A 19,999-nucleotide genomic window follows, 5' to 3' on the forward strand; every position below is an offset into this window, starting at 1 on the left:
GGTTCCATCCTACCACGGCCAATAAAGGCGTGCTTAGGACAGTTCTCCAGTTTGCCACGAATATTGAAGTAGGGTTTTGAGTTTAGAAAAGTTCATACCTCCGCGGGGTTGTAGTGGTTGACACGTGGATCGAGGGGTCACTCGCCTACCTCGTCGTAGGTGTCGCACCGGGTTCCCTCCTACCACGGCCACTAAAGGCGTGCTTAGGTGGTTTGCCGGTCCGACACGGACATCAAGGAAGGAGAGTGGGGGGAAGCAAGCATTTTTAAATTAATTATAATTAAATTAATTAGTCACAATTAATTATGATTAACATAGCTAATTATAATTAATTATAATAAGATTTGATTAACTATAATTAATGTTTGATTAATTAACAATTAATTATAATTAAAAATTAATCATAATTAAATTTAATTAATTATGATTAATAATTAATAATTATAATTAAATATAATTGATCATCATTAAATCTAATTAACTAAATCTAATTTATAATTAATGATAATTAAACATAATTAAAAATAATTCATTATAATCAAATTAAGTTAATTAAAATTAATTCAAATAAATTTATATAGGAATTGAACAGGATTTAAGCTATATCTCATTTGAATGAGATTTAATTAATCTCCTAACAGCTTAAATCCTTGGTTTCCCCTCTCAGCCCCCTCTAGTTTATGGGATCAAGCCGAAGAAGTGCTTGAAAGGGAACAAGTTACCTTCACAGCAAGTCACTCCCGCTGTTTGCTTCCGATCAAAAATGTCGTAACCTCCAATCGGACCGAAAGGGAGGTCGTGGAAGGAGCTAGGCTGAGCAACTGCGAACGGAGCTGAAGTGGCGTCCGAACAGGAGAAAGTTATCTTCACGGTCAAGCGAGCTCCTCTCCTTACTTCCGATCAAAATGCGTAACTCTCGATCCGACCGGAAGAGGGAGTCGTGGAAGGAGCAAAATCGAACGGCAAGGGAGGTAGGCCGTCTGCTCTCTCTCTCTCTCTCTGCTTCTCTGAGATCGGGATTAGGCTCGACGGGAGGAGGCGTCGGCGAGCTGGACGTCGTGGAAGTGGAAGAGTAGGAGCGGAGGCTTCGGTTTGGAGAAGGAAGAAGGGTCGTGAGAGGGGGAGGAGATCACGTCGGATGTGGGGAGAAGAGTTGTGGACTTGCGAATGGGAGAGAGCCGAGAGCCTTCGCGTTGGTGCGGTATTTAACGACGCGAGCAGTCGTTCGATCGAGGCAACGTCGCGAGATTTCGGCAGATTTCACGGAGAAACGACGCAGACGGCGCCGATCAACAAGATTTACAGAGGATTTCGGGCAGATTTTGGGGACTCAACGGTTTATAGGTATGCACGTTGGATTTTTTTTTGTTTCTCTTTTTTTGCTCTTTTGGATTTGATCCAGAGGTCAACACTGTCGTATGCTTGCTCTAAGTCTAACTTGATATCCAAGAGTCCACTCCTTATTTTAGAAATTCTTATTTTATTAACATCTCTTGAGCTAATAACAAATGATCCGAGATTGATCTTCCTTTTATAAAAACCACATGTTCTTCTGAGATAATCTCAAGGATAATCAATATCAACCTGTTCAATAAAACTTTACCCACAATCTTGTAAATAGAATTACAAAGGCTAATTGAACGAAAGCCAGAAGGTAACACCCGATTATTGACTTTGGGAATCAATACAATTAAAGTGTCCTTCCATTCCTTGCATATCTTACCCGAAATAAAAAAAAAAACTATTCATAGCTTTGCAAACATCATTACTTATTATATACCAATAAGCTTTAAAAAAAGAGTAAGATATTCCATCATACCCTGGAGACTTATTTCCACCCAAACTTCTAATCACCTCCGTGATTTTTGAATTGGAAAAGTCTCCATCCAAATTGTTTCTATCCTCATCTTCTAAAACCTTCTAAGGAACCGGCCACTTTTCCAAACAGCACACCCTATCTCTCCATTTACCCTAGAAATATCTGATAAACTCGTCTTCTACCTCTTTCGGATCTTCAGTTAAACAACCATCTGTTTTTCTTACTTGAGAAATCCAATTTCCATTTCTCCTAACATTTGCAAATGCATGAAAAATTTTAGAATTATAATCTCCTTCTTCAATCCACTTTACTTTGGCTCTTTGCTTCCTTCATGTATTCAAACGGGCAAGATGTTGTTCAAGTCTCTAACTTTAGATGTCAAAAGCCATAATTTTTCTTCATTCAACCATCCTTCCCTAGCTTCCTCCTCTTGAAGTTGTAACACTTCCATCTTAAGTCTTTCTTTTATCAGCAAAAAATCCTTCAATTTCGCCTTGCCCCAAAAGAACAACTCCTTCAAAGCTCTTTTACATTTCTTGTTAAGAATTTGCATATCATCTCCATAATAAGCCTTCTTCCACACTTTAGAAACTATACAAGAAGAAGCATGAAAAGAAATCCACATGTCTTCAAACTTCAGAAAGCCTTTCTTCTTAATGGATGAATCAAAAAATCTTTAACACAATTGGACAGTGATCTGAAGCGACCCTAGCAATGTGTCTCACCACAGCAACTTGGATATACTCAATAGCAATCGAATTAAGCAAACACCTATCCAGCCTTTCCAAAATCCTTCTACCACCAACTTTATTATTACACCAAGTGAACCTTGGTCCAACGATCCCTACTTCATGAAAATTATTTTCATTCATAAAATTCATCATCTCCTTGGGACCTTGAGAAAATACAAACTTCCACACTTCTTATCCTCCTGGGACAAAATACAGTTAAAGTCTCCACCTATAACAGAAGGGACTTTCCTATGAGACAACCCTTGCATACAATCCCATAAGTCTCTCCTCTTATGAACCTCCTTACTACCATACACTGTTGAAATCATCCACTCCCTTATTAAAGACATTGACATCCCCAATAACACATTGATCTGAAGTCTTTAGCACAGAAAAGGAAGCCAAATCAGATCTCCATAATACCATAATACCACCTGTTAAACCTTCTGACAGAAGCAAAAAGAAATCCCAATCAGGCCCCATCACCTTCACAAAGGCCTCTTTATCAAAAGAAGTAATTTTAGTCTCTACCAAACCCACAAAAAATACATTAAATTCCTTAACAAATTCTTTAAGATAGAGAGAGGCCTCTCTTTTCTTGGCCCCTCTACAATTCCAAAAGGCAATAGAGTTCATTGAACCACCATGGGGGATGGGCTCCTGTCCCGTCTCTTGCTACCAATCTCAACATTTCTACCACGAGGAAGAATTTTAACTGGCCCTAATGATTTAAGCTCTTTTGCAAGCTTAATTTTACCAACTCACAATTAGCACCAACCTCCTTAGCTACACCAACCTCCTCAAAATCACCACAATTCTTTTCTCCACCATTTTCAATTTTTCCCAATATGGCATCCTTTTCCAGGGATCGATTGCCTTTATCACCACTCCTAGGCCTTCTTTTTTTGGTTTCCTCAACCTCCACCATTTCATCCTCACCATTATTCAAAACATTAAATTTGTTTACTGCCACAGATATAAAAGAAGAAATAAGAGTAAAGTCCATACCCTTATTACCATTAGAATTTTCCAAATCTTCCTCTATCAGAAAGTCATGCTCCTTAGAACCATCAGCTGCCCTTTGCTTTGATCATGCTCCACGATTATTTCACCCTCTTCAGTTTCAACAATACTTGCATTAGCCTTCTCCAACTCCAAGTTTTTAGATGAATCCAGCCTTTCAGACTCCAACCCGAGAGCAACTTCAGGTTCCACCATGACTGGCTTCAATTGGCTTTTCTTCAAAAACCTCATATTCGAAGGCTTGGCATTTGTAACTCTTTGAACTACCCTCTTATTCCTCTTATGATTGACATGAACCTAAGGACCATAGGTAGAATCATTTACTACCTCTTGTCTCATCCTGCTAGCATTATCTAATCCATTCCTACTAACATCATCAACCACTTCCTTCATAACCGAACTCCCCTTCTTACACTCACTCTTCACATGGCCAATCATTCCACATTCAAAACAAAATGTGGAAATCTTTTCATATTCCACCTTTTGAAAAAACCTTCTAGAGATACTCTCCACCCAAACACCCAAAGGAAGACATTGGTCAAGCTTCACACGAACACAAAATCTTGCAAACTCTCTTATCCCCCATTGGACATATTTCCATCCAACATTAATGGTTTACCAACCATAGAAGAAATTCTTGCCACATTTTCCTCATCCCAACATTTTAAAGGCAAATGAGGCATTCTAATCCATATAGGAGAAGTAAGTCCCTTCATGGATAGTGGAGAGAACTCAGGAGTCCATTTATCCATGCCTACAATATGCCCATTCACATACCATGGGCCATATGTAAGAATCGATCCTAAAGTTTTAGTTGATTTGAAAGAACACAAGAACCAACCCCTTCCAAGAGTAGTAAAATGAAATTCACCAAATTGATTCCATTGTCGTCTCACTTCCCAAGCCACAATATGAAAGGGGATTTCTCTCCCAAACACCTTGACTACCAAAGAGTCCACTAACCTATTTGAGTTCAAAATCTCATTATGCTCCTTCAATTTCACTTCTTTACCATTCTCCGACAATACCATATCTTCCTCTTTAAAATTTAATTTAATGTAAGGCTTCTTGTACCAATGATTCACACCAATCTTCTTTTCAGCAACACTAGGCATTCCAACATTAACTTTCAACAAAGCAGCATCATCCTTCTTGACCACATTTATACTTCCATCACTGCCATGACCATTTTTGCTAGCCGAAATAGGTGAATTCTCATTTATCACGCTGTTACTAGGGATTGCATTTGAATTTCCAAATCTGTTAACAAAAATTTTCATACCTGACGATGAAGCACCAGGTTTGATCGATTTCAGAGGCGATAGAACCTTCTCATGCCGAGGAGTTACAAATTGAAACTCATCAGAAATAGCCTTACCTTTTACCTGAAACATGAATAACCTTTTTAGGAACATCACCAACATTTTCCTTAATAATCAGAACACCTCTCGACGCTTTATTCATCACATCCTTAGGTCCCTACTTCAAACCAGAACCAGACGAGCAGAACCAGACGAGCAGTACCATCAAAACCCTGATTAATACTTCCACCAATAGTTAGCACCTTCGCCGACGAAGGCACAGATGGTTGGCGGCCATCAGTCGCCATCCCCTCAACAAAATCCTGAAAAAGTGGAAGAAAATCGGGAGCTTAAAAATTTGAAAAATCGAAGGAATTTCTCTCTCTAGAAACGGGAGTCTCTCTCTCTAGAAATGCCAAACTATAAGTTAAACCGGGAAGGAATATAATATATAGCTCTCACAAACCGCACACAAAATTAATGATTAATCACCACTAAAAAAATGTGCTTGCTCACTGATTTTTACGTATATGAGAGTGCAAATGTGATATGCAAATATTTCTATATGATTTAACAAAGATAAAACACAAGCAAACTAGCTACAATGCAATTTTTAAATGACTAGCTAGTTTAAGCAAGGTGTGATATGAGTACTTATAGAAGAATGCTGTTTGTAATGGAATTTTTGCTGAATTTTAATATGACAAAAATGTAATAAGAACAACTAATCACTTCAAAGTTCTCCAAATTTTCACTAAAAATAACTTAAAAATATATGACAAGACTAGTTGAAAAATGCACAAATCAAAGGCAACTAGTCTCACTTAAAATTGTAAGCAAAGTGAATTATCTTTATAATTTTAAAAATCTGGAACAATATGCTAATAATCACCACAAATATAAGATATAACAATATTCAAGTTTGTCCAAAGGTGATCAAATCAAAAATTATAATCAATGTTTCACAATAAGTCCAATATGCTTTAAGGATGAGTCATTAACAAGTTTATATTGGAAAGATGTCTATAATGAAAATATTTTATTTTTGCTACTTATGGAAACAATGATGAAAGATATTTACAATAAATTAAATGATGAGAATATTATTTTTAATCCCACAAATTGAAGCATCAAAAGTTTTACTAGGCAAATAAAAACAATGTGACAAATAGGGTACATATTAGGTAACCTAGTTTTCACCAAATAAGCCACAAAAAAAATCTTTTGGTTTTTATAAAATCTCAAAAATATGACTTAAAACACTAATTATGATGAGAATGCTACAACAAAGAAATCATATAAAAATATTTGAAGTGAAGGTGCCAAGATGATGAAAGATAGTTACAAAAACTAGCACTTGAAATATCAAAACATAACAGCACATCTTGTGATTATGCTGATGCAAGCTATTTTTGGATTTTTGTATAAGACAAATGTATGAGATGAGAGATCATGAAAAGACAATATTAAATATAAAATTTTTTCAGGCGTTGATCAAATGAAAAGCAAAGTTTATGCAAGAGTATGAAAGATCTTTAATCAAATAACCTACAACAAATTCAAATGCCTTTCTCCAAATAATTTCCGATAAGAATGATTTAATCACCAAAGAAAGTTGAAGTAGATGAAGTTTATGACCTTTAAGTTGCTGGAGATCTAAGAGGGAAGAGGTGACTAGCATTTGGACTCCTCCAAGAGATGAAAGTAATTTTTCGAGAGGAGAGGGGAGCTTGAAAATTTTGGCCACCATTGAATATTAGGGCTGAATTGAAATTATTTTAATCTAATAAATTCAAAGAAATTTGGGGGAAAAATTAATTAAGAAATAATTCAATTGATGGTCTTGATTTAATCAAATCAAATTTGGGGGAAAATTTAATTAGGGAATCAAGTGGGCCCCAAGAACTAAACAATTCAACTTATAAGGAAGTGGATATGGGGCAGACCACATGCATTAGGAAGTTTCCTAATCCACTTCTACCCTAAAGATTTCAGCCAAACCAAGGGAAAAATAGAGGATAGCTGAGTAATTATGTATGAGAAAAATTAATCAATGTATAATATGACATAGGACAAAGAGTTATATAGGAAAAGTGAGTTATTTATGAAAAGTGAGTTATATATGGAAAGCTTTCCTTTCTTTAAAAATTTTACAAGGCACGATTTTTGAATTTTACATCATGAAGCATGTTCGAGTGTAAAGCTTTGAGTGTCATGAAGTTACACATCAATTATAAAGCTTACATAAATAGGATGCAAAGCAAAAAGTAAACAAGAGAGCATATATCGTCATGAATGAAGCCGGTTTTAAATAAAGGTTAAAATGAAGTTGCTAATGCATGATAATGTGAATGATTTATGAATGAATTAATTTATTTATGAGCATATTTGTTGTGATTAAGTTATTGTAACTATTTAAACATATATGAATACCCTAAACCCTATCTTCACACCAACTTGAGAGGCTTCTTTCATAATTTAGCTCAATCACTTATGAAGATCTGAAACACTAAAATGAAGACATTAGATACATCTAACATATGTTTGTTATTTTCAAATCCAATGGGCTAAATCCAAGGCTCATGGTGCTAACAAAAGCAACGATGTGAGTTCCCGGAAAGCATCGTCGGGACCAACGACGTGTGCCGAAGAAGTGAATCTCATTAGACAAGGTCATGTGATTTGAGTTCACAAGATTATGTTTTGAAAATCGACTTCATGGGACCAATAGCATTTGATTTTTATTGGATGGTGGAGGAGAAATATAAATTTAAGTCAGCTTGCAAGCCAATAACTTGTATGAGCTCAAATCTAAGATCAAGAATTGTGATCTTACACCCCTAACAGGTAACGCCCACACACACCCATCATTTGCAAGTATTCAACCATTTGAGAAAATCACTAGAAGCACACACCTCTGCCATCACACACCATTGCAAGTATAAGACAATTGCATGCATAAGAAACCACAAGCACAAGTGGCCTTATGCACAAGACACCGCAAGCAGGGGCCATAGAAATTACCTTGTTTTGTATCTTTTGAATTAGCAAAGTGTGTAAGGCACTCACCTAAATGTCCAAATTTATAGCCACATCCTTTGGCGTGTAACAACATGCTTGGATTAGAACCTTATTTGGAAGGTGTTATAGATTCATCTCTTTGCTAACAGAGTAGAGACTTGTGCCTAAGAGCTTCTTTTACAAAAGAACAACACTGATAATTCACCTTGATCCAATAGAATGGAGGTTTCCAATTGAACAATGCTATGAGTATTTTTGCTCGCATGTGTATTTTTTGTTTGTATTTTTATGGATGGGTGGGGATGGGGGAGATGCAAATATGATAGTCTTATTCATCGGGAATAGAAATCAGGTGTATTGATGTTGTTTTCTTTAATTTTTTGTTTCCTAGTTCATTCACTATAAAACATGCATTTGATGATGGTTCCTATGAGAATGTGATGCATTTAATATTGTTGTCTTGTTGGGATTGTATCATTGTTGTAAGGTTTCTCTCAATCCATTGAATTCCCCAACTATGCCATTTTCAATATATTTTTTCTAATTTTTAGTTCTCTATTTTGAGGTTGACTAGTTTAATTGCACGTTCTCTAAGTGTATGTCAATAAAATTTCAGAAACATAATTATATTATAAAATTTTAAATTATATAATTAAACTAGATTTTCTATAATACAACAACAACAACATCGTCAAATCTTTATTCCACTACGTGGGGTAAATTAATATCAATCCATAAATATTTTTAATATTAAAATAAAAACATATATTAGAAAGATATAAAGAAAGATGTATAAGATTTATTTTGACTAAATATGACATGCATTTACTTTAGCACCATCATCTTAGATCAAATCTTCTGATCGCTTCAGATAATGAGCAACATAAGAAATATTTTTAAATTCATATTTTTCAAATGAGAAGTGAGAAATATTCTATATTTAAATTAGGTCATAATTTATTTTATAGCAAAAAAATGAAGGTACAATCACTTGAAGCTAAGAATGCATATAATTATGAGTTTAATCCATGGCGAAGAAGATTGTATATGATCTAAAGGATTCAATACTTTTAAATCTGTTAATTAGGCTATAAAACCAATGAGATAAGCTCACCCCTTCATTCTTAATATTTCTTAGAGCACAATTTAGAGGAATATTGTATATGATGTAGCTAGAAGAGCTGAATTCTTTTTCTATAAATCCATTCTACATTGAAAAAATTTCAGCACATTAGTAAACGAAATAAATTTATTAGGGAGGCGTTGGCATGATTAAAACATTTTTAAAATTCCACGAGCTTGAGTATTATTTTGATTAGAGAGCTATTGTTTTTTTTTTTGGAGTAGAAGAAATTATCATTTATTTCTATTTAATTTGTTCCTAGTAAAATCTTAACCTTTTTTATATTTTCTTCATAGAAGAATTTAATTAAATAGGATGGAAACATGATAATACTACATATATAACCCAAAGAATTCCTATTGTCGATACATGCAAGGCAATGCAACAAAACTAAGAGAAATACATATTATAGTTTTATATTTCTTTTATAAATATGCATTCATTCCTTAAAGTAGTTACAATTGAGGATGCTGATTGAAAAAGGCACTAAAAAAAAATTGAATGATACCTTCTAAGAAATAAAATGAAAAAAAAGGAAGTAATTATATTATTTCACCAATTTGGTGAATAATAAAAATTTCATATCGTTATATATAAACAAGAAACAACAATATCATCAAGCCTTTATCCTACTACAGAAAATTTAAGGATTTAAAGAACTTAAAAGCCTCTAGCCCTTATTTTGCTATTAATATTATATATATAGAATAATTTCTATTTTTTAAACTACATATATCATATATCTTCAAGCAAAGAAAGAATATCTGAAAGATTTATGAAAAAAATTACAACTTTTTGCCAAGAGAAGAGGACTGTAATGATTTAAATGCCTCATTATCATACAATGGTTTTAATACCTCATACACCTTGATAATTATGTCTTCCACAAAATTCCCTGCAATTTGCAATATTTCTGCTACAGTCCATATATTTATATATGCATGAGAACCATGAGAAGAGGAGCTAATGAAAGAGATCTTACTACTTGTCCACAAATACAAATTTTAAAAATGCACTGAGCTCCTAAATTCCAAAATTATGAAGCGACTTTGGTATAAACCATCCAAATGAATATTTAACTTGATTAGGAATGCTCAAACAGAGAAATGGAAAATTACCTATAGTATATGATTAAATTTCACATTGTTCAATATATGTAGCAGTAATAAGTTTAACGACCAAAAAAAGGGAAAAAAAAAATGTATTAACCTTTCATTAGGAATGCTCAAACAGAGAAATGGCAAATTACCTATAGTATATGATTAAGTTTCACATTGTTCAATATATGTAGCAGTAATAAGTTTAACGACCAAAAAAAGGAAAAAAAATGTATTAACCTTTCATTTACATGACATGAACGGGATGATTTGTCACCTGATTGGTATATAAATGAGAAAATCCAAACAATGGCAATCTAAAAATGGAAATATTTAATAAATAGGAATACAAATGCTTTAGTTTGACAGGAAAATGGAAAATATTGCAAAAAGTTCATGCTTATTTTTCTTAGGAATTTCCTTTATCACAAAAAAAGCTCCAAACAAAAATCTCACATCAATTTCATCTTGAAATATAAAACAGTGCGGGAGTAAATTTATAAATATAAACATGCCATGGCCTTCAACTTCTCCCCCTTCAGCTACCACCCAAATTCTAAAAGCCCTCAATGACAAAGAAAAGCCAAGAAGAATAATCAGTAGTTGAAGAGGCTGCCCGATCATGTAATCTTAGTGCTTCATTGATCATTGCCTTTAGGGTAAAACTATTAATGTCTTCTTGTTCAACAAACTCTTTAAATCCCATAACATCTCAAATCTCTCTTTGAACATTTTGCATCCATTTTGGATATTGTATGAGCTCTACCATGGCCATTCTAAAATGACGAATGTTGCGTCTATGCACCCATTATCAATTAAAAAAATAAATACTTATAAGGATATCTCGTCGCCTTCTCAAATTTATATCAAGATGCTAAGATCTGTAATGCATTGAAAATATTTTAACGGATAATTCAAGGGATTTATAACTTTGTAAAAAAAATAATCAATTAACAATCATCTTTCCCATATTAACAAAAGTTATAAATATGCTAATAAAGTTGTCATGAAGTTAATAATTATCAAGATCTTGTTAATAAAATGATCAACATGTTAATAAAGATTGTTATATTAGTTCCTACATAAAATAATTTTTTTTATCATGATTTAATGACATGATTATTTTTGTGATTTAGTCTCTTAGTGTTTATTTTTAAGATTTATGCCCTACACGATATTATTGGGATTATTATTTTACGAGTTATTAATTGAATGAGTGTAATCACTGTTGATTTAAGCCTAAAATTATAAGTGTCAAGCAATTGAAAAAAATTACAACTTTAATATTCTTCTTATGGAGGGGCGTGGAAGCATCATTGCCTTCATGTTCATCTTTAGCAGATAGCAACACATTCACAAGATCTACAACTCCTCGTCATCGCCAATCGTATTTGATCTCTTTTTGCTAAGACACTCCTCAAGAATTTTCTCTAAAATCTCATCCAATTTCTTAGAAGCTCTCACTCTTACATTCAACCTAATCAACACATCAATCCAACCCAAGCAACGAACAAAATCTGCCACTAAAAAGCACCCCAACAATTTACCAAACTCATTCAACATCTCTCCAAATCTCTTCTCCTTTGAGTACTTACTCCCCAATGCCACGTTGCATATGATATCATTAGTGAGAGTAACCAACCTCTTGCTCAAGTTCAGTGCCTCCACCGCCACCGAAGCAGCGTAGATATCTGCCCTTAGAAGGGTGCCGAGAGGTGATAGGATTTATGATAAGAGAGAGAGGATTTACAATAGCTAAAGAGGCAAAAAGTCAAGGTGAATAATAAAAAATCATAGATTGTGATTGAGGATTTGGGTACGAATGAGAATATGAAGGGTAAGCAGAGGATGTTGGGTTGGGCACTCATGGGAGTTTGGGGCGTGAATGGAATACGAAGGGTAATACAATAACAATGCTATGGGGACTAGAAAAGGTTGCTAAGGAATAAAGAGCGGTTGGGTGGGGCTCATGCGGAATATGAAAGATTTCCAATTCTAATAGTGATTGATGTAGGGTTAGAATTTAGTTTGGGAATAATTATAAATGAGATTTGTATTGTTAGGATTCAGTATGGGAAGAATCACTAGTAGCACTTATAATATTATTATAGATTTGGCGGCTCCTATCTAGTTGAGATCTTACTTGGCTAGAAATTTCCTTCTATAGTTGAAAGATGATGTGATGTTTTTGCATCCATGACACTTCCCGCCTTCTCTTTCCAACCAGCCACTATTCACAAGACTTGATTTTTGGGACTATAGCAACAAGAGCCTTTCCTAGTTTCCTTATAGGATTTCTATTTTCTTAAGAATATACTATATGGAGAAAAATTTTAATTGCGGCCTTTCATCTTTGGTTCCTTCAGTTAGCACTATAGCTTGCACCTTTTTAGTGTTTCTTGAAAAATCAAATATTATTTTTACTTGGATCAATTTGTGCAAGTGCTGAAATCCAAGTGTGATGAATTTGATTTTATAGTTATTAATTGGATTTTTTAATGATTTTTAGGGATTTATTATTTTGGTTATTTCGTGGGCTATAAATAGGATCCCTAATGCATGCAATATTAATTTAATGTCTCAATAAATTTTCAAATCGCTCTCAATTCTTTTTGTTATTGGATGTGAATTCTTCAAATGATTTACAGGTCTTGATGGAAATTTCCTTGAGATATTTCTTCTTGTACTGATATGAAGTAGGATCTCCTATTTGGAGATTTCAATTATTGTTCTTTCTATTAACTTGTTTAGTGATTGATGTGTATTATTGAAAATTTGTCAAGTTTGATGCATGTTGATCTTCTTTGTGTGGTGTGAATATTGATTGTTGTAGAATTTGTATTCGCGCTCAGTTTTTTTATGGAATTTTAGATTTTTATGATTGTTAATTATTGTTTGAAATGAATAAATTTTTCTTATGATTTCGCATCAAAGTGCTACATTTGCTAAATTTGGAATTTGGTTGTTTGTGAATTTCTTTCTTTGTACATCTCACTCCAGGTATGCATTAGTAAATCCTTGACCCTAAGATTTTCTACGTCAGGCTGGTTATGAGGTAAGGTGATCTTATGGGTCTTGTCACTGCCTTGAATTTTTTTTTTTGAAATGGATGTATTTCTCATAAGGTCGAGCATATAACTTTTTAAGATTGGCGTCGCATGCAAAATTCATTCAAATGAAGAACTTGTAGCTGCTCTTGTTGATGGCTATTCTTATACATGGGCAATATCAATTTTCTCTTATGCTGGCCCTGATTACTATAATGATTTATCCTTTAGTATCTTAAAACAAAATTCTTTGTAGAAATTAGTTGATATTTGGCAAATTTTCCAATGAAAGTTCTAGTTTTTTTACCTTGTATAGCAGTAAAATTCCCTGTTGTTGGGATGATCTCTATGTGACCTGTGAGACATGATTTTAATTGCTAGATTTTCTATTGTGTTCATCTATGCTATGGATTAACTTGATAAGAAGTCTGTAGTGGTCATGTTCACTATCCATATTTCTACCTTTTCCTTTGAGCCTGCATTGCACGTTCAGCATCCACTGGCCATTCAGAGTAATTTATCATTTTCCAAACTCTAAATCCTTTTGTTTGTCTTGACAAACCAAGTAATTTATCATTTTCCAAACTAATATACCAATTCCTTTTGTTTGTTTTGACAAGTAGGATATATCATTCTCTCTTGAAACAGTGAGTATTCTTTTTAAAGCCATTTTTACCTGTGAGTTTTGATTAGCATGCATCATCATGTTATTTTAGTGTTTTATATTTCTTTCTGATTTAATTTATTCTTGCAGCATTTGCCGATAAAGGGAAGTTTCTAATGGCTGCTCAAAGATACAAGAGTGGTGCTCGCAGTGAGTATGTGCTCTGTATTGATGCTGATGACTTGTCCCAAAGAAGTAATGCATACATGGGAAAGCTGAGGTTAGCATCTTGTTCATTATGTATGATATGTAGTCTCTAGGCAGACTTTATGCACTTGAAATAAAAGAAACTTGTTTTGCGCCGAGTCATTATGATGATTACTAAAGAAAGTCTGGTCATAAAACAAACTAATAGGTAGGGATTTATATTTTAGAAATATAACGAAAATAATATAAAGAAACAATTGCTCTAAAATGGGATGTCTAAGCTTAAAATGTGAGAATTTGCTAATCTTTTAAAATAGGTTAACAGCGATAATTTTGAACTCGAAAGAAACCTAACTTGATATGGGATAAATTTTCCATAATTTTAATTTGTTAGATAATTTTGAAGAAATATGGAGATAATTTCATATGAATAAGTAGACTTGACGATTTAATAAAGAGATACAAAAAGTTATTTAGAAAAAGAATATATTTTTATAGAATGTTGAAAAAAGTTTTTTTGAGACAAAATGACTATAGGTTGAATCCTGAAATGTGAAACCATTAAAGCATGATTTATTAGCATCAGATTCTTTTTTTTCTATTGCAAATATTTCTTTTTCAGATTTAGAAAATTTCTATGCTTCTAATGTAGATTTAAGTTCATCATACGACATGCCTATATATATATATATATATATATCCCTTTTTCTTGGGTTTCTTCCAAGATCTCATCCTCTTCCATCATGAATCTAAGATTTTTTTTTACCTTCTCAAAATTAGTCGAATAGATTTCATCTGAGTCGCCCTGATTGTCTTTCATTGTCTTTTAATGCCTTTATGCAATGCCAATTTTCTGTCTTCAAATTTAGGTATTTTCATCATATTTGGCCTTCATTGTCTTTTAATGTATTTCATCCATTCCTGATTTTCTTTCTTCAAATTTGAGTATTTTCATCGTATTTGACCTCAATTTCTGCAGTTGTAGTATATGAGATAACATTTATTTGTTTTCCTCAGGGGGTTCACCTTTACTCCGTAGTGGTTTGGTGGTCTTCTTATTTTCTTATTTCCATCCTTATCTTTTCTTCTTCATTAGGTAGCTGAAATCAACAAGAGCATAAGAACAAAAGTCCTTTTTATACATCTTTTCAAATCATTTTAATATGAAAAGGCAAATTTTCTTGTTATGTTTCATTGGTGAAACTTATTTAGTGGTGCCAAAATATATTTGATTCCATTAAGCACACGGGAATAAATGTTCTCCATACCATTATGACGTGCATTACTGTCATTTTTCCTTGGCTAATCTTAAAAAATATTGAATGGATTCATATGCAAAATGCCACATCAATTTGATCATTATACTTACTAATAGAAAACTTAACTGAGCACCTTTCATTAATATGAACTTGACTACTCATTTTGACTCAAGAATTTTACGTGGCTCTGAGTATTTTTTGCCTGTAAGTTCAAATTTTTTTACCATTTCCTCAGGAACCATATATTCCTTATTTTGGATTCAATCAAAATTGAACACTTCTTAAACTATTGTAGAAGCACTAATTATTTTGGTACAAAGCCAATCATTTTCTTCGACCTTGGTGTCGTCCAAATTCTACAAATTACAAGACTTTCACCACTATCTAGATCACAAAATGTTTGTGTAATTTATTCATTTTTATTTTTGATGTCACTAATCAAATCTTAAATTATATAAAATACATGAAATATGCTGCTACAAAATCAATCTTATTTTGATCTTTGATTCTTTGCTATGATGCACCGATACACCTATTTATGAATGTATGCTATATCGAACACATGTCAGATATGGACATGCGCCCGATGCGGCTCAAACATGGCAAAAATGTGTCATATTAAAATAATATTAAATTGAAAGGGACATGCATGTTTGACATGCGTGTCTTATTAATTAATGAAAAAATTAATTAAATAAATGAGCTAGCCCTATCACTATTTGATTTCCACGAGTAGGGGAGTGAGGTTTGGTTTTCTGTATTTTTGTTTACGTGAGCAAGCGATGCCGAAGGAGAGTGATACAAGAGCAAGGAAGGCCGAAGGAGCGTGCATCTTCGTCTTCTTCTTCATCCCCATTGAAGGAGCAATACGTGAGCAGAAGTGATGGAAGGAGCATGCATATGTGAGCAGGCGAGCCTGAAGGAGCTTGTGTCTTTGTCGAAGGAGTTTATTTTCAAAGACAGACGAGGCAAACGAGCGATTGAAGGTTTATTTTCTTCGTCTTCTTCATTTCCTCGGTAAGACGAGGACATACGGATGTCATCTTCTTCATTTCGTGCATTGTGAGGGTTTATCTTTCTTGCAATTATCGAACAAGAGGGTTACGGTTCATTATCTTTCTTGTAAGGGTTACAGTTCAGGGTTATAGTAAGCAACTTTAACTCAAAAGGTATTCTGATGCTTTTGAGGGTTTATTTTGGTAGCTTGTGATCAGATTTTTTGAAAATATATTTTGTAATTTTGAGGGTTTATTTTGGTAGCTTGTGATTTAATTCTCTGAAAATATATTTATTTGCTCTTTGACCACATTCTATGTATTCGAAGGCAATTAGTTATTTTAGGCTTTGTGCTTTCTATTGGGATTTCTATTTTTGGCATAGAAATTCTTTGATCTGGTAATTTTTGTTTACTTTTCATGCCGTCAAAATGTTGTTTTTGGACATTCTATGAAATCATGTTCTATCACACTTTTGGTTTTTCTGTGGATCATTAAACCATAATTGTATTGATGATATCAGGGCATTTGAATTAATCTTGTGTGATTTTTTATGAGGTTAGTCACTATGCAAATTCTTTTGTTCTTAATGATTATGCTATTTAGTATATGTTTTCGTATTGATAATGACAATTAAACGGGTAGAGTGAGGAGTTCTATTGAAAACAACCAGTTCTTGTTTAAGTTCAAAGCTCATTGCCAATGAGTTCTTTTTGTGATTCATGATATTTGCTTATGTTATTATTGTTAAAAATCTAGTTTAACTCTTTGTTGAAGCTATTAATTATCTAATATTTGAGCATTGTATTTGGAGTTATAACATTTAAACCTACAATTTGTGTCGATCTTCGATTCTTTCTTAGGATAATGAGCTCCAATGATGGTGAAATTGGGACGGGGGTAATGGTTCATCAGAGCCCAACATTGAAGATAACAAATTTTTATGAGATCAAGTGACAAATTTTAGAAAAACTTCTGAAGTGGGTGGTAATGTTACATTTAAATGTAATTATTGTAATGTAACCTATAAAGGATCATAATATAGAGCTAAAGCTCATTTGACGTTTAAATTAAATATATTTAATTAAAAAAAAGCTCATTTATTGAAAAAAAATAAAAAAAAAAAAACTTATTTGTTGAAGATTGTTGGTCATAAGATTAAAATTTGCCTAAAAATCAGTTCATTACAATTGGCTGAATTACAAAAGAAAGTGAAACTAAGCAAAGGAGTAGAAGAGATTTTTCTAAAGAGATTATACTTTCAAGTACCCATGCTTCATATTCTTCATCATCTTCTTCAATTCAAACAGATGATATTACTATGAATAAATAACCATTTAGGATGCGGGGATATGAATATAAAAAAAGAAAATAGTTCTTTAGAGAAAACATCTAATTTACAAATGAAAGGGCAACTAGATGAAAAAATAGTAAGGATATTTTATTCAGTTGGCCTTTAATTCTTGTAAGGAATTCTTGTTATAAGAATGCATTTACTTTTTCCTGCAAGATATAGTGTTATTAGAACAAAGTTATTACAAAGAGAGAGGAAAAACATTGAGAAGTTACTTGAACTAACTATAAGAGTTTGGAAGGAAAAATGAGTTAGTTTGGTTCAGATCTACAAAGAAGACCACTTATCAACTTCATGGTTGTAACATAAAACTATACTATATTCATTAAAGCTGTAAACTATAAAGGACAATATAAAGATAAGTTCTTTATTTTTAATTTGATCAAATAAGTAATCATAATAGTTGAACCTTCAAATATCATTCAGGTCGTTATTGATAATGCACCAGTATGTAAAACTGTATGCCTACTTACGGAGCAACATATCCTCTCATTTTTGGACACCATGTGTTGTGCATACCATCAAGCTTGCTTTGAAAAATATTTATACAACTAAAAATACTGAGGCAAATAAAATCACTTAGAATGAAAGTTATTGGATCACAGTGATAGTAGAAGATGCACTTTTAATTAGAAATTCCATTATGAATCACTCCATCAGATTCTTTATGTATAATGATTTCTCAAATTTGAAAATACTTGCAATAGCTGAAACTCGTTTTGTCTCAGTTATAATCATGTTGAGTAGATTCAAAAAAATTAAAAATGCCCTTCAATTTATGGTGATAACTGAGAAATAGTTTTGTTATCGAGAAGATGATATTGGAAAGGCAAGGTATGTAGAAGAGAAGATATAAGATTTATGGTGGGATAATATTAAGTATATATATAGTTTTATTTATCCAATTTATGAGATGTTAAGAGTGACTGATATATATAAGTCATGTTTACATCTCATTTATCAGATGTCGGGTTTATGTTAAGCCAAGGTGAAAAGAATAATATATAGATTCAAGTTTAAAGAATATGAAGTGTGGGAAAGCTGTCGGACCTGATGATATTCCAAAAGAGGTGTGAAAATGCTTAGGAGATAAAACTATTTCTTGGCTTCTTAAATTTTTTAATACTATTTTGAAGACTAAAAAGATGCCACATGAGTGTAGAATGAGTGTGTTGTTGGAGAATTTCTATTCTCGAATGGATTGCATACATTATAATTGAGCACGGCATAATAATGATGATATATTATCCCGAGGGCAAAAATATCATTTCTTATGAACTCAATAATAAAATTTACAATTTGAAACCAATGTTTAAAATTGCGTATTCGGGTATTGAGGCGTTTTTCATTCGTGAGGCGAGGCGTATGCCTCAAGGCGTTTTGAGGCATAAGCCTCAAAATCAAAAGATTGCGTAAACATAAAATGATAAATTTGTTATATACTAATGAGTGAATAATATAAAAACATAAAAAAGCATAAGATATGAAGTGAAATCAAAATATCTCAATTATAAGACAAGATGAAATATAGTTCAACTCAAAATTCTATCTTTTTGAAATCCCATTATTCTTTTCATTAACATATAATTCTGATTTCCAAAAATACATAGCAATGACATATCATATAAGAACTCATACATCATCAGCATTGTTATCACTAAGGGGTTCTTCATTTGAATCATCATTATGGTGAACTGCTCTCTCCCCTTCATCTCCTATAGAGTCCAATGTCGGGCATTTACTTCAAGATTTATGTAAGTTTTAATATATATAGCGTGAGGCGTAAGCCTCATGCCAGTGAGGCGAGGCGGGTCTCAATGCAGGCCTCAACCAAGTTGAGGCGCAAGCCTCGTAAAAAAATTTGAGGCGTAAGCATCGAGGCGTTTTTTACAGGAATTGCGCAAAGGTGGGCCTCAAGGCGAGCCTCATATTGCGCAATTTTAAACCATGTTTGAAACAGAGATTCCCCCACTCAATGCTTGGTCGAGTTGGGTTTATTTATTTCTGGGGTACAGACGTCCCATAAGGTCAAGCCCTTATGGTTAATCACATCCCAAACTTTGTTTTGAGAAAACTTTTGATTAAACTAATGATTTTCTTATTTTGAAAGTCATTTAAGCATTGGCTAAAGTTTTGATTGTTTGAAATCCAAGAAAGTCTTGTTTAAAGGTTTTGGTCATTTAGAAATTTCAAGGAAGAGGTGATCAACTAAGAATTAGATTTTGGAATGAGAGCCAGAGGAGGTGAAGTAGGAGTACTTGATTCTGAGGGACACTCAGAGGTGCTCAAACTATCCTATGTTGGGCTTTATATTTTTGAATCTAATTTTGGTTTAAGTTGATATTTGAATTAAAAAGTTGGGGCTTACATTCCAACAATACATGTTGAAGGGATTGCCCGAGAAGTGAGTGTTTATAG

At 33.1% G+C, this 19,999-nt stretch overlaps 1 protein-coding gene across 1 annotated transcript in view; it reads left to right on the plus strand.

The window, feature by feature from the left end:
- LOC110115242 (tubby-like F-box protein 1) overlaps positions 1 to 14,101 on the plus strand; it is a 30,230-nt gene extending 16,129 nt beyond the window's left edge. Inside the window, exon 3 of the mRNA XM_028699681.1 lies at positions 13,917 to 14,101. Coding sequence (XP_028555514.1) covers positions 13,917 to 14,086 — 170 coding nt within the window. The 3' untranslated portion in view covers positions 14,087 to 14,101. The remainder of the gene's footprint in view (positions 1 to 13,916) is intronic.
- The last annotated feature ends 5,898 nt before the right edge of the window (positions 14,102 to 19,999 follow it).

The sequence above is a fragment of the Dendrobium catenatum genome, unplaced genomic scaffold, assembly GCF_001605985.2.
Source record: "Dendrobium catenatum unplaced genomic scaffold, ASM160598v2 fragScaff_scaffold_1364, whole genome shotgun sequence".
NCBI classification, from domain to species: domain Eukaryota; kingdom Viridiplantae; phylum Streptophyta; class Magnoliopsida; order Asparagales; family Orchidaceae; genus Dendrobium; species Dendrobium catenatum.